Consider the following 15,838-nt stretch of genomic DNA (forward strand, 5'->3'; position numbering starts at 1 on the left):
CCACCATGCTTCACTGTTTCCTGCAGATATTCATTACTGTACCACTTTACAGCCTTTTAACAAATTGTCTTCTGTTTCAGCCAAATAGTTGACATTTTGACTCATCAGTCCAAAAGCAGCTGCTGTCGTTTTTCTGCAACCCAGTTCTGATGTTTTCATGCATAGTTGTCACTTGGCCCTTGTCTCAATGTTAAAAGGTATGGCATTTTGGACACAATTCTTCTATGAAGACTACTTCTGGCCAGATTTCTGCGAACAGTAGATTAATGTAGCTGGATCCTACTGGTTTCTGCCGCTGATGGCACTGCTAAACATCTTCTGATTTTGAATAGAAGAAAGCCTGATGTTTCTTTCATCTGCTGCACTAAGTTATCTTGGCCAACCACGGTGTCTACAGTCATCAACGTTGCCCATTTCTTGGTGTGCTCTATACTGAGAAATATAGGCAAATACTTATCCATCATGCAATAGTATCAGAGAGGCATCTGATTGGCTCCAAATTTATTCTGCAGCAGGATAACAACCCCAATCATAAAGCCAATATCATGAAGAACTAACTTCAGCATAAAGAACAAGGAGACCTGAAAGTGATGATATGGCCCCCACAGAGCCCTAATCTCAACATTATCGTGTCTGTGTGGGATTACATGAAGAGATATCAGAATATGTGCACCCATCACCAACCTCTCTGCAGTTCCCTCAAAAGCTGTGAGGGATACTTAGAAAATTTGATACTGTTTTGAAGGCAAAGGGTGGTCATACCAAATAACGAATTGATTTAGATGTTTTTTATTCATTCACTTTTCATTTTGTTCATAAAAAATGATTAACACTTCTTGAAAGCAATACCTTATTGTATTTTTTTTCTACACCTGCCTTAAAATTTGCACTGTAACACATGTATACATACACACAAGGGTATAGGTACGTTTCTTTTAATCATTTATCTCAGTCTCTGTATTCTTGAATAATTATATGTATATTAAGAACGATTTACTCAATTGCTCGTAATAAAAGGTTTAAATAAAATAGAAAATGTGTATATTAATTCACCCTCTATGTTCAGTAAGAGCCTTTTCTGATGTTCTCGTTGGGTTGGGTTTGTATGTTACATTGCTTTAGTGTAAGGTGCCATTTTCAGGTTTTCTTTTTTGGGGGGCAGGGGGACGTGGCTTTGTGGAATGTATTTTTGTCTCGTTTCCTTAGGAGTCTTTGGTGCTTCTGTTTTGGTGTTGCCAGTTTGCACATTCTCATAAGGATGTTCGTCAAGCCGAAAGTGATTTTTGGGGTATGTGCTGGGTTGAAAAACACTGGGACATTATGAGATCAGTGATGGATAGACTTCAGAGTGGACTGACTCATCTCCATACAGGTGACACATTTTTGTTATACAAGGTTGTCGGCTTTCATAGTTCATTTATATTCTGATGGAACCTCCCAAAAATGCAATGAGGTCCTTACTACCAGTGTATCTTATGGAGCACTGTGCTCGGCGTGTTCACTGCAGAAGCTCAGCTTAACTAACAACCAAGCTCCTGCCAGGGCCACTGGTGCCAACACGCTCTCTGGTTGTTTAACCCTGTAGATGCCATGGTCAATAGTGAGAATTGCATCCAGAATATTGTAAGAGGATAGAGACTACCTCTCACCCCAACACATGACCAAGGTGTCTCAATGTTTCTCATGGCTATCGGAAGTCAAAGACTGTCTGCAAGGTACAGCAGCCTGTTAGGCCCTGCCATTAACAAGGTCTAACTGGCCTCCTATTACTGTTACCACCAACAGGTCCAATAACCCGCAAGCAGGGCTGTGGAGTCGGAGTCAGTATAAAATGGACCAACTACGTCTCCTAAAATATATAATAAATTGGGTACAGTAGTTCAATGCAGTTTGTGGGGAATAACACTATTCAACCCCTACAGTGAACGTCGTGTAAAAAAAAAAAAAAAAAAAAAAAAAAAAAAAAAAAATTATATATATATAACTTATTTCTATAAAGTGTTTTTAGGGCGCAAAACTAGCAAATCATAAAAAATCCTCTGAATGGCTCTCACTGGTCGTAAACTTCCAGTTTAGGATCTAAAAGAGCCGTCTGTCTTTGGTGAGCGGAGCCGGGCTGCCCATCACTAGTTGGCAGAGGAAGAGTACGGGCAGGAGCTGTCTGTGACCGCTGTGTGCCGGAGAAGACCGGCGCCGTGCACACCTGGCAGGAAAGCTGAAATTACCTGCCTGATAACGCTTAGCCACATTTTTAGAAAGTCCCAAATATCCCCTTTAATGGGGGTGGAATTGGGCCTAGTGCCCAAAACAGCAGTAGCCCCAGTGGGGCCGGACAGTCAGGAGACCCCTGTGCATGAGCAGTATATGGGCAGCCCAAGATAAAGCACACCCCACCGGCTGGATATAGCCCACCCCCCAGGGTCCGTGTGTACCAATGCTATAGCCGCCACCAGTCCTCGGACTGCAGGCAGTACAGGCGCAGAGGGCTCGTCCTCCATAACAAGCCGCTTCTCCAGTGACCCGCGGCGTCCACACAGCCGCCCTCCTGCAGAGCGTGCCGCTGCCTACCATGGCGCTAACCACTGCTCAGTGCCCTAACAGCAGCCACCTCCACCACAGCCCTTCTCTGCTCTCCCCGGCCCGCACTCTTTTCTTATAGCAGGTAAACACCACCCGGGGGCGTGTCTATGTAAAGAGGCGTGGTCATTACATTCCTCTTTTTTGGTAAGAAACCACGCCCAGCTCCCGGGATGGCAACCACTGGCGATTGAAGAGGGCGGTCCATTGTGCCTGATAAAGTTTACCGATGGGCGGGGCTTCACGTTTCATTCCATTGACGGCCATTTTCCGCCTGCTTATCACAGCACTGGCTCTGGGGCGGGGCTTCTAACCCCGCCCACTCCCTCAGTCGCTGAGCTTTTTGTCTCGGTAACGTATTGGTTTCTGGTCTTGATTGGCATTTGCACGCGACCAGTCAGCTGTCGCGCACGGTGGCGCCCTGTGCTGGGTGTCGGAGGCGGGATTTCCCCCGTGACAGAGAGAATCGGGTGGATATTAACCGGAGACCGGAACCGAGCGGACGGTCATAGTGTGAGGTAAGACGGACGGTGTTCGGGGGTAAAAGACGGAGGGCGGGTTCACGGCTCCTGTGTAGCGGCCGGGCACACTCCGGGGGCTGCAAGGTGCTAAGTGCCCGGGTGGTAGTGGCGGCGCCGCCGCCGTGTGAGGGAGGTCCGGGAGCCGAAGGTAGACGTCCTGGAGGGAGGGCGGCGGAGGCCGGGACAGCTGCAGTCTGGTGATGGAGCCGCCGTATGGCGCCCACGTTCCTGGAGGACGGCGGGACCCGGAGCGGCCACTGTGCCCACCGGTGCCGGGATGCCTCAGCCCCGACCTATGCAGTCCCCGACGTGTCGGCCGATCCGGCGCCACATGTACGTCCTGCTCTCGGCGCTTGTCATGTCCCCCTGACCCTCCCCCATACTACACGCATCTTACTGTACACTACGGCCACATCCGGGCTATCGCCGCCGTCACACACACCGCAGCTCCGGTGCATCCTTAGCAGCTGTGAGTCTAGACCCAGGCACCACACGGCAGGGCTGGATGTGCAACGCTGTGCTCGGGGGAACGACTCCAGACCCAGAACGTAAAGCTGCCGGAGGGTTGTGTCTATCCAGTCACACAGCAGCCACATATACCTGCAACCGCCCCCCAGACATTTGCCCCCATTTTGCCGACCCGCCACCATGGCCAGCTAGGCGGCCACTGCCGCTCTCAGGCCTGGCCTCTGTTTTATACCATGTAAACACGACATGAAGGGGCGTGTCTGCAGAAGGGGGCGTGGTTCGCAGCCGTTCACTCGTACACAGTTGTTGTCCACGCCCAGCTCTGTGCCTAGCAACCAATAGCTATCGGAAAAGGTGGGGACAGCGCTGGTGAGTGACGTAATATGATGGGCGGGACCTTCTTTTTCATTCCATTGACGGCCATTTTCCGTTCGCGCCTGCTCGGTAGAGCTTGGCTCCGTGGGGTGTGGCTTGTGCCTCCGCCCCTGTTACCTCCCAAGTGGTTTGGCCCATGCTGGCTGTTGGTTGTCCTGTGTAATGGACATGTATGTCTGTCCAATCAGCTGTCGCATCCAGTACGAGGTGTGGGAGGCGGGATTTCCCCCCTGTGACAGAGAAGAACGGCTGGACGCGTACCGGAGACCGGAACAGAGCGGGTAATGCGGGGCAGTGCGGGTAGAAGCTTTAAAGCGGTACTGGATGTAGCTGCACGCAGGGCTGGTGGTCCTGCAGAGGAGTCGACCCTCAGCAGGTCGTTGTTGTGGATCGGCCCACCGTCCGGAATCGCAGCTCGCGTGTGAGATGTCCGAATACTGGTGGCGGGATCAGTGGGGCCCCGGACTGGGGGTGAGCGCGGATTGTCTGCAGGCGGCGCTGCCTACAGGTACGGGGGGACCAGGGCTGCCCAGCCTCCCGGTGAGGTCCGGCTCCGGTGTGTCCTAATGGCTGAGAGGGGTCTGCGCCCCCCGGGTGATGGATGTGCTGATGGCCACAGGAGGGGAGAGCCCTGGGGTCCTGAGCGCGGTGCTCGGCTGCTGGGACTCAGTGAAGTCCTTGGGCTGCCCTCCCCACCTGGGGACCACCACACGGGCACATGGGGGTGTGAGCCCGGCTGCCCTCCCCACCTGGGGACCACCACACGGGCACATGGGGGTGTGAGCCCGGCTGCCCTCCCCACCTGGGGACCACCACACGGGCCCATGGGGGTGTGAGCCCGGCTGCCCTGCCCACCTGGGGACCACCACACGGGCCCATGGGGGTGTGAGCCCGGCTGCCCTCCCCACCTGGGGACCACCACACGGGCACATGGGAGTGTGAGCCTGGCTGCCCTCCCCACCTGGGGACCACCACACTTGCCCATGGGGGTGTGAGCTCGGCTGCCCTCCCCACCTGGGGACCACCACACGGGCCCATGGGGGTGTGAGCCCGGCTGCCCTCCCCTCCTGGGGACCACCACACGGGGGTGTGAGCCCGGCTGCCCTCCCCACCTGGGGACCACCACACGGGCCCATGGGGGTGTGAGCCCGGCTGCCCTCCCCACCTGGGGACCACCACACGGGCCCATGGGGGTGTGAGCCCGGCTGCCCTCCCCTCCTGGGGACCACCACACGGGGGTGTGAGCCCGGCTGCCCTCCCCTCCTGGGGACCACCACACGGGGGTGTGAGCCCGGCTGCCCTCCCCTCCTGGGGACCACCACACGGGGGTGTGAGCCCGGCTGCCCTCCCCTCCTGGGGACCACCACACGGGGGTGTGAGCCCGGCTGCCCTCCCCTCCTGGGGACCACCACACGGGGGTGTGAGTCCGGCTGCCCTCCCCACCTGCGGACCACCACACGGGCCCATGGGGGTGTGAGCCCGGCTGCCCTCCCCACCTGGGGACCACCACACGGGCACATGGGAGTGTGAGCCCGGGTGCCCTCCCCTCCTGGTGACCACCACACGGGGGTGTGAGCCCGGGTGCCCTCCCCTCCTGGTGACCACCACACGGGGGTGTGAGCCCGGCTGCCCTCCCCTCCTGGGGACCACCACACGGGGGTGTGAGCCCGGCTGCCCTCCCCTCCTGGGGACCACCACACGGGGGTGTGAGCCCGGCTGCCCTCCCCTCCTGGGGACCACCACACGGGGGTGTGAGCCCGGCTGCCCTCCCCTCCTGGGGACCACCACTCGCGCACATGGGGGTGTGAACCCGGCTGCCCTCCCCTCCTGGGGACCACCACATGGGGGTGGGAGCCCGGATGCCCCATAGCAACTGTGCTGCTGTCACCAGGAGCAGTGCTCATGGAGCCCCAATCCCTGAGATGCCCTCTCTGGCTGCTCACATCATGTCTAATGACTCAGGTAGTCTTTTGTTTTCTGGTGATCCCTTACAGATGGTCTTGTAATGTATTACTCAGTTAATCTACTACTAAACCAATAGCTGAGATCAGTGTGGGCAAAGCTGTTAGCACCCATGCCAATCAGGTCATGTCCAGCCCCTGCTGTTTACCAGGCCAGGGTCGTGTCCGGCCCCCACTGCACTTCTAGTTGCTGATGGGCTTCATAATACAGCTCAAGTAAGTAGGTATGAGCTCTAATACCTGGCACAACCACTAGCAGAGGTGTGGTGCTGTGGTGGTAAACAGTCAGCTGATCGAGTTAAGACATCTTATTGATGGCCTAATACTTCATAGAGGGGAGAAAAAAACCTTTGTATTTACAGTTGATTTGTGTCTTGGTGGGAAAAGATCTGTTATGTATCTATCAGCAGACACCTTGATACACAGATTTCTGGAGTCCCGTGCAGTGAAGACAGTCACTCTCTATACTGTAAAAGTCACCACAATTTTGTGGGGTTATTGGTCCTTAGTTTCAGCGTGATTGACTGGTGTCTCCCAATTTGTTGTAGTGAGACTTCTCAGTCAAGCCCAGCTGGTCACAGAGAAGCGGGAGGGAGTCGCCTAGCGCACACTTCTTGAATGCAATTTTTTGTTGATGGGTCTGTAACTAAAGTGCCCATCTAAGGTCACCAGTGTGGGTTCATTACACACTTCTCAGAGCTCGCTGGATGTTTCTACACTCAATCCTTAGTTAAAAGACATGTATTCCTGTTTTCCCTGCAAATATATAAATCCTGTTAAAAGGGTGTCTCAGCAGACTGGTCCTCATTAATATTTGGTTGCCTCCCTTCTGGCCCCCGCACTGTGATTGGCAGCCAAGACTGTCTTGAAGTCTGGTCACCTCTCACATAGATATAATGTACACACATGCAGATGTGTCCTGGGAATGTGGCTCAGCAGAGGGTGTTAGAGCTGTGACTACACACTGACAGGAGTCAGGCTTTGTTTTATGGTGGGGCAATGCTGACTGCAGCCCCTACTGAGCATGTGCAGAATTTCTGCAGCAGGACAGTGAAAAGGTTGTCAATCAGGCTCCTGGGCTCCTAAAATGCTGGGTGTTGAGAAAGGATTATAGCCATTCTGGGATGACCAGGGGATCAATTCTATGATGTATGCAGATTACGGTATATTGTTACTCTGACTGATCCTTTTTAGAGGTAGATGACCCGTATCCAGTTTTTGCACTTATTTTATTCCTGCTGTTCACCTGAGTACTATTTTTTGTTTTTCTTAATTCCGCCATCCGGTTCCAGAGTTAATGGTCATCTTATTTAGTGTTTCATTTTATGGCCTGTAGTCATGGGGGCATGGCTCGCAGGATTATCTGGGGTGTGTCTTTAGACTATGCTTTGTGTGCCCCCTACCCACTGTGCCAAACCAAGAGAGTTGTCTGTAAATAAAAAGACCCATATCTCTTCAACCAGGTGGCGGATTCAGGAAAAAACAAAACCGCAGCATACTCAGAGCAGCGGGAATACAATGAGGTCCTCTTTAATGTGCTTTTTCTCTGATGCGCTGCAACATCTGAGTAATGCACCATTCTCTGTAATGAGGGTCCTGTTGGAACGTCTTGCTACCCATGGTGTGAGCAGCAGGACGCTGATGACAAGCCTCTTCTAGGTGTTGGGTGGATTTCCTATTACACATGGGTAGCCATTACTTTATATGCCTTCATTAGCCTTCCTGACTGGAGAGCAGCAGGACAAGGCCCCAGGCTTTCTGTTCTGTCAGAATATTCTGACTTCTCACCATCCTCTTGTAATCGTTCATATAACATTATGGCTGCCTTCTCCATGGTGAGCAAGGCTTGTTGGAGCAACAGAATATGTCCTGCTCGCTTACAGCCACTGCCCATGCAGCAGATTTTGTTTGCGGCATGTGAGACATTGCTGGTTTTACCATTAATTTTGTTGTGAAATTTCTGCAGACTTCATGAATGCATTTCAGAGAAGTCCGCAAAAAGAATGGCCATTACCAGATCTTTGTTAACACAATGAAGCTGGGAAGAAAATATGGATTTATCCATGATACAAAGATCTAAAACAGGAAGTGCTTGCTCACGTTGTATTGTTGCAATTGCAACAGTTTAACCACGTATACCAGCTGCTGCAACCACGGGTCACGGACCAAGAAGGTAGTATTTGGGAGATGGGTGGGATTTCGCCAGCAGCATGGGAAAAGCCACCTATCTCACAACTACTACTTAGATCTTTGTTAAAGTACACACAGAAGGAGAATCATTGTTCTTTATTTTCAGCTACTAGAAGATGCACAGTATTTCCAAATTCGGCACATTCCCTTGTCTTGACTATCATTACAGGGTTGGCACTCGGCATTCTCAGACACCTTTATGGCAAGTCATTCCTCTCCTATGTATAGCTAGTTTAAAAACAAAGCATTTTGGCCACCACAAAAGGGAGCATTCTATATACCGTGTTATGGCGTTCAGTATATAACAGTATGGATAGTGCGTCGATGCTCCCTCTAGTGGCTGCTGGAAGCCCAACCATATAGAGCTCATTTTCTGTAAACAGTTGTCAGTTGGCCCTTTCCCAAAATATGATGTACAGATGCAGTCTTGCGGAATTGGTGTGTTCTAATGCAAGTCAATGGCGGCGAAAACGCAGCACTTCCGCAAAATAATTGTTAGCGCTGCGTTTTTTTCCACAGCATGTGCACAGCACATGCGGATTATCATTGGGGAACATTGCTGTCCTTCTACCATACCATGCGTTTTTAATGCGTTTGTGCAGCTGCAAAAACGCTGCAGAAACGCATTAAAAACGCATCGTGGGCACACAGCCTAATAGTATGTCATATATTATGGGGTGGGCTCATAAAGTGCAATTGTGAGGGGCCAATGATCTGTCACTGCATCTGGGGTCTGCTGAAGACCTCTTTTGGTTGCCATCTTAAAGGGAACCTGTCACGTCCTTTTTGTGTTTTTAAACTACCCCCAGTGTGGTGTTAGTGGTGCATTGTGCATCACTAACATTGTTATCACAAAGAAAAGCTCCCAGTAGATGTGTAAAAAAAACAAAACAAAAAAAACACTTTAAATCATTAGTAGATTGCATCAAATACTTCTACTTTCAGTCATAGGGGTGGCGCTGTTTACCGCTTCAGTCACAGTCAGTCATGGTCCTGTTTAAAATTATTCACGCCCAACGCATTATGATTGATTGCCGTGACTGGTCTGATGTCACGGCAACGGCCTTGGAAATCCTGCGTTTGCGCACTGCCCATCGGCTGCCTGATGGCAAGCGGGAAGACAGTGGCACATATGGCATGCGCACTCACAAACTATCATGTGCCACTGACTCACAGCGGCTCCGAAGCATGAGCACATGTGAAAAGAAGCTGGGGACGTACACCCAGAGTCAGTGCGCATGCTCGGGGAGCTGATGGGCAGTGTGGGATTTCCAAGGCCATTGCTGTACCATCAGACCAGTCACGGCTATCAATCACAATGCGGTGGGTGTGAATAATTTTGAACAGGACCATGACTGACTGTGACTGAAGTGGTAAAAAGCACCTCCCCTATGACTGAAATGAAAGGTGTGGGATGCAATCTACTAATGATGTAAAGTGTTTTTTACAATTATCTACTTGGAGCTTTTCTTTGAGAAAGCAATGTTTGTGATGCACATTGCACCAAACCACTGACTCCTCAATTTCCACGACTCCGACTCCCTCATACATGGCTCATGTTTAAGTGATAAATTTATCTTTTTTCCTTTACACTAAAGCTAAAATAAAACATTTGGAAGAGTCATAAGTGTGACTTATTGAGGTATGAAACTCCACCCTTGTGGTTAATGCTATAAAATTGTAGTTCTACTACTCCCCTTCTTCAATCGTTGCTCCACAGTCCAGGAATGTTCTGCAAAGTGATTAAAACGTATGTTCCCCAAGATGGTAGCCGTAAAAGCTGCAGCTTGCCGTACAAAGAATAAGTCCTCACACCGCTCGATCAATGGAAATAGAAGTCATAGTCTCAGAAAATGGTTACACAGAACAACATTTTATTTTTTTAAATCAGAATTATGTTTTTTAAAGGGTGTTCTCTAATCCATTTTTTCTTCAGTAGCACATCCCTTCTATGCTTCCTGCTTGCCAGGGTATGGTGGAGCCGCTGGTCTGAACTGTGCGCTCTCCCATGCTGCAAGCAAAGGAGGAGTGCAGACACTGAGGCTGGCCGGATCCAACCACCCAGCCAGCTTCAGAGCAGCGCTCACAGCTTTAATGCAAGCGTGCACTCTGTGCCTAGGAGACCAGCCACTCTCCTAGACAGCAGAGGTGGCCGGTAACCTTAACAAGCAGTACATAATAAAATAGATTTTTTTAATAGCAAGTAATTTGCAAAGTTGCTTGATTCAACAAGTTTAATTGTACCCATTTGACAAGATTGGAAAGCCTCTTTAGCCTGCAAATGATCATCCAGAAGTTTGATTTTGCTGTAATCACGCTGACCTGAAGGTACATGTTTCCAGGTCATTTTTGCAACACTAAGAATGCTGTAAGCTAAACCTAAAAACACTGATGGAATTGCAGGTTTTTACACCATCCACTTGAAAAACCTGGGAGAATCTTTTTTTTTTTTATTTTTTTTTAATTTTTTTAAGCACATTATATGGTGAAATAAGTAATGTCACTCAAAATACAATACATATCGCCAAAACAAAAGCCCTCATATGGCTATGTCGAAGTTGAAGCAATAAAAGTTGGTGTCCTTAAAGGGGTTATTATTTTTTTTTTTACCTAATAAACTGCACTGTACTCTCCTTCCCCGGGTCCACTGGCTGCAACATTGACATCGGTCATGCCGACAGTGAGCCAGTGAGACAGTGAGTCCTCATGTAGAGGACACGCCTCCTTCAGAGCTGCTGTGCTTACTGATTGGCTGTCATTGTGACGCCAGCACCGCAACAAATACCAGACACCGGCAGCAGCGGTAGAGACTTGCCGGTGGACCTGGGGAAGGAGAGTACAGAGCGGTTTACATTTCAACAAACCGCAGCTGGGGATGAGCATTAGCTGAAAGGGGACAATCCCTTTTAGGCTGTGCCCCCATGATGCGTTTTTTAAGCGTTTTCGCAGCGGCAAAACCGCTGCAGAAACGCTTAAAAAACGCTTGGTAGAAGGCCTGCCATGTTCCCCAATGATAATCCGCATGTGCTGTGCACATGCTGCGGAAATTTCCACTGCGGATTATCATTGCGGAAAAAAATGCAGCACTACCAATTATTTTGCGGAAGCGCTGCGTCTTCGCCGCCATTGACTTGCATTGGAACGCATGGAATCCTCATCACTGTATATGTAGATGCGCATTCCATGCGTTCCAATGTGCGGATGGTACCCGGGTGTGGAGGAGAGGAGACTTTTTTTTCTGCCAGGGAGATGCAGAAACGCTCAGGAAAAATCCGGAGCATTTCTGCATCGTGGGCATATAGCCTAAGGAGTTAAATATTTTAGGCTTGAAGAGGCTGATATACTTACAAATCCATGTGACTGATCTGCTTTATGTAAACTTTATGTAATGTACTAAAACATATTATTCAGTTCCAAGCCAATGGCAGCTAAGTAATTTGAAGTCCAAGAGCTCTAAATGCAGCATGTCTAGACTGATGGCTCATGTATCTAGGTTTTGGACTGTGTTCATATGTAGTGGTCATGCTGCAGCTTTAAACCACAGCAGCCACAATGCTGCTGGAGTCTTTCCACCATTTCCCTACACAACCACTTATTTTTCAGGAAAACAACGGTTTCACATGCAAAACCGCATGGCCGTTCCAATCATTTGTGGATGAAAAAGTGGTTTCCTCGCAAGATTGAGTGCTTGTGCAGGGATATCGTGGGAAAGCCACCACGGCACAGGACTGCAGGAAACTTAAAGACGCAGCATGACCGCTGTGTGTGAACGCAGCCTTAGAGGCCCTCAGCTCAGGCGTGCAGCTCCTTATTGTCTCTGTGCCTAACACAGAGCATGCTGAGCATGATCCCCCCCCCCCCCCACTATATGTAGCATACACTAGTCTATGCTTTCTGGAGCTGCCACAGACTCCTGACATGTTCTGCCAGTTTTCTGCTGTACTTTATAGTAAATGTCATTTGGTTGTTGACAGGCCCTCTTTGTTATGCGCCATCTGTTCCAGGTGAGTGCAAAGGGCAAAAAGTGACCAATTTCTTTGCACAAATATGAAATGTGCCAAATTTTGTTGTTTTTTTTTTAGTTCCAGAAGCTTTACATAGTTGGACTGATAAAGTACTAAAAAGTGGGAGATTTATTTACCAGACATTTGTGATATTTGGCACACGCCAAGTTGGACATTAATCATTTGTATTTGTGCAAAATTGTTTGTGCAGATTGAGACTTTTTAAATGTCATAAATGAATAAGCCCAATTTATCTTTGTTTTCCACCAGTTATTGCAACTTTGATTGCATTTCTACAGGAGTGACATATTCTAGACAAGTCATAGCTATGTCAATAAACATAAATAACATGCAAGGTGTAAAATTAGGAAAAAGTAGTCTATGGCTGTGTGCCCACTATGCGTTTTTTAAGCGTTTCCGCAGCGGCAATTCCGCTGCAGAAACGCTTAAAAAACGCATGGTAGAAGATCTGCCATGTCCCCCAATGATAATCCGCATGTACTGTGCACATGCTGCGGAAATTTCCGCTGCAGATTATCATTGCGGGAAAAAACGCAGCACTACCAATTATTTTGCGGAAGCGCTGCGTTTTCGCCGCCATTGACTTGCATTGGAATCCGCATCACTGCATCTGTACATGCGGATTCCATGCGTTTCAATGTGTGGATGGTACCCGGGTTTGAAGAAGAGGAGACTCTCCTCCGGACCCGGGTACCATAGTACCTGTAAAAAAAAAAAAAAAAAAAAAAAAAAAAAAAAAGAATAAAATAAAAAAATATACATTATAATTACCTTCTGATGGCCCCCAGTGTCCTTAGCGATGCGTCCTGGCTTGCCGGCAGCTCGCGATGGTCTAAAAAGGACCTGCCATGACGTCATTTAGTTATGTGACGGGTCACGCGACTGCTGACGTCAGCGGTCGCGTGACCCATCACATGACTAAATGATGTCACGACAGGTCCTTTTTAGACCATCGCGAGCTGCCGGCAAGCCAGGACGCATCGCTAAGGACACTGGGGGCCATCAGAAGGTAATTATAATGTATATTTTTTTATTTTATTCTTTTTTTTTTACAAGTACTATCATCATGTACATGGACCAGGGATTTTGAGGTAGCTCTGGAGTCTTACCCCTCAGCTGCATGGCTCTGCACCAAGCTGTGCTCTTAATTATCATGCCTCTACATAAGCTGCATGGTATGGCTTAGTGTAAAAGTTACCAGGTATGAGACTTTAGGGGAATAGCCACACAGTCTGTGCTGAAGCCATGTCTTCTGGGCCCTCACAGAGAAGCCAGGGGCTTTGCTTTGGTGATTCAGCGCATGTCCAGCTACTGAAGGCGTACAGTGGATAAAGTCTCGCACAGCGTCACATCTTGCCTGGCACTTCTGGAGTCCTGAATTCAACAAACTGAGAAATGTTCTTACTGACCCCTGAAGATTTTTTTTTCTTTTTTGTTTTTCTTGATGTCTATGAAAGTGCCTTGTATTGAATTACCCTTGGCCCTGCATTAAAGGGGTTTTTTCATCTTATTAAATGGGTAAAATTGCAAATTACTTGTAAAAACAATCAATTTGCAAGTAATCTGTTATTGAAAATGTTAATTCTATAGTGGGGCTGCACATTGCCAAAGTCACTGGCCACGTAAAGGTTTGCTATACCGCTTGCAAGTGCTGCTCTGAGGCTGGCTGGATCCGGGTAATGGGCGTGAGCAGGAGTGGCGTGCCCTGGACTGGCACGTAGCATAGATCCTGATTAGTGTTGAGCGAGTATGTTCTGTCCGAGTATGCTCAGGCCGAGCTTCGAGTATTTACAGCTGCTCGGTGATGAGGTTAAATCGCTCCCGTGTGCATGATTTGCAACTGTTTGACAGTTTTATTACATGTGAGGAATGTGTAAGAAATAGACATTCCTCACATGTAATAAAGCTGTCAAACAGTCGCAAATCATGCACAGGGAGCGATTCAACCTCATCACCGAGCAGCTATAAATACTCGGAGCTCGGCCCGAGCATACTCGGCGAAAGGGTTAATAGAACATACTCGCTCAAATCCTGATCATGCACTTTAAGCTTGATGAGGCTGAGGAGTTTACACCGCAACTCACTGCACATGACACAGGCGTTCTCAGCGTGGACCGTAAAAGAACATGTGCGGGATTCCTAAAACATCTGCTCTGACATCACTATACCGTGGAGCAATCCATAATAAAATGAATGGGTTGGCAGGAGGCTGTACCGCCCTGATGACTTGGAATAACAGATTTTCACACAAGTTGGCACATTTTTATTCTTTAACTACACCGCAACAGCTAATTGTACAGCTTAGCTAGAAACAACATTATTAGTATCATTGAATATCCTGCATGAGCGTGTGGTCAGATTAATAAGACATTTGCTGAACTCAAGTCCCCATTAAGGGTTTATCCAAAATTTTTCTCTGTGACTGACCTATTGTGAGATCATTCAAATTTTAGCAGTCATGCCGTCTTCTGCTCAAGGCCTCATCCATGTGAATGTTCTTAAAGTTTCAAAGAAAATGGAAGATGTGGATGGAAAATCTTGGTCCACCCTTTAATATATATATATATTTAATATCTCATAACCCTTATTCTGCTAGGGCAATTTTTAGACTGAATAAAATAAAAATCACATTGCACCCCCTCACCTACATAATTCTTTTTAAAGGGAACCGGTCACCTTGGAAACAGTTACCTGCACATATAGGGATAATCTATAGGTAAACAGTGTTACAATGATGCCCAGCTGTCCGTCTTACAGAAAGTACGGCTACCAGGAGAAAAAGCTTTTTTTCCTGTCAGGAGCCACCAGCTTTCAGTCATAGGGGCATGCACAGAACGGCTATAGTCACTGCTACTAGCACCACACACTATACTGTGCGCTGTGGCTGTAAGCACGCCCCGGCACTGACAGCTCACTCTGCATAGATGTGCTACACCACTAGCTGTCAGTCCTGGGCCGTACTGGGTGCGTGCCTATGATCAGGACCTGCTGCAGAACATCTGCAACATTTTTGCCCTCATTATGCAAATGAGTGGACGATGTTAATCTATGGGAAAAATCCACATGCGGATCCGCAAGAGAAACTGACATGCTGTAGATCTGAAAGAAACGCTGCATGTCAGTTTCCGCTGGAGGTGCACAGAGATGCATAGTGGACATGGGATTTCTAGAAATCCATCCACTATATTGTAACATCTGGCCGCTACATAAATACGCAGCGTCAAAACCGCAGCAAATCTTGAACGTGGAAACGCACGCTAGGGTATGTGCCCGCGATCAGGCTACAACAGCGCTCTGGGCGCAGCGTATTTTCACTGCACCCAAAGCGCTGCGTCCGATCACATAGGTAAATCCTCATGTGTTCATTGGGGAAATTTCTGTTGCGGAGACCAGTGTTTCCGCAACAGAAATTGGCATGCTGCGGCTCGTAAACCCGCGCCACGGGTGAGTTTACAGGGCATCAAATAGAAGCACAGTGGGATTTCTATAAATCCCATCCACTGTGCTTCTAATGTAGAACGCAGGTGAGTTGCGTCCCAAACGTTGCTATTATAGATTGTGGGCACGCAGCCTAAGGGATGGCTAATCACTCCTGGCACTTCCCTTATAACTGAAAGCCAGTGCCCTCCAGGAGTAAATGTTTCAGTAAGATAAAAGTACAGGCTGTGCGGAGTTCACATGACACTCATGCATACATGCACATTGTTCCAAATATTCACCA

The 15,838-nt window shown here is 48.6% G+C and overlaps 1 protein-coding gene across 4 annotated transcripts in view; it reads left to right on the top strand.

Moving 5' to 3' along the window:
• Positions 1–2,927: 2,927 nt before the first annotated feature.
• Positions 2,928–15,838, top strand: part of SIN3A (SIN3 transcription regulator family member A) — a 53,098-nt gene continuing 40,187 nt past the window's right edge. The window contains exon 1 of one of the 4 annotated variants that reach the window (XM_073652800.1): positions 2,928–3,095. Coding sequence is in view for 3 of the 4 variants with exons in the window: in XM_073652801.1 (XP_073508902.1) it covers positions 4,114–4,222 (109 nt within the window). In the remaining variant the exon portion in view is untranslated. Of the gene's footprint in view, positions 3,096–4,085; positions 4,223–4,320; positions 4,450–15,838 lie in introns of those variants that run through there. The other 3 variants (XM_073652801.1, XM_073652798.1, XM_073652799.1) reach the window with 3 other exon arrangements.

This window comes from Phyllobates terribilis, unplaced genomic scaffold, assembly GCF_046119375.1.
Source record: "Phyllobates terribilis strain yellow unplaced genomic scaffold, ASM4611937v1 Scaffold_11__3_contigs__length_659146591, whole genome shotgun sequence".
NCBI classification, from domain to species: Eukaryota; Metazoa; Chordata; class Amphibia; order Anura; family Dendrobatidae; genus Phyllobates; species Phyllobates terribilis.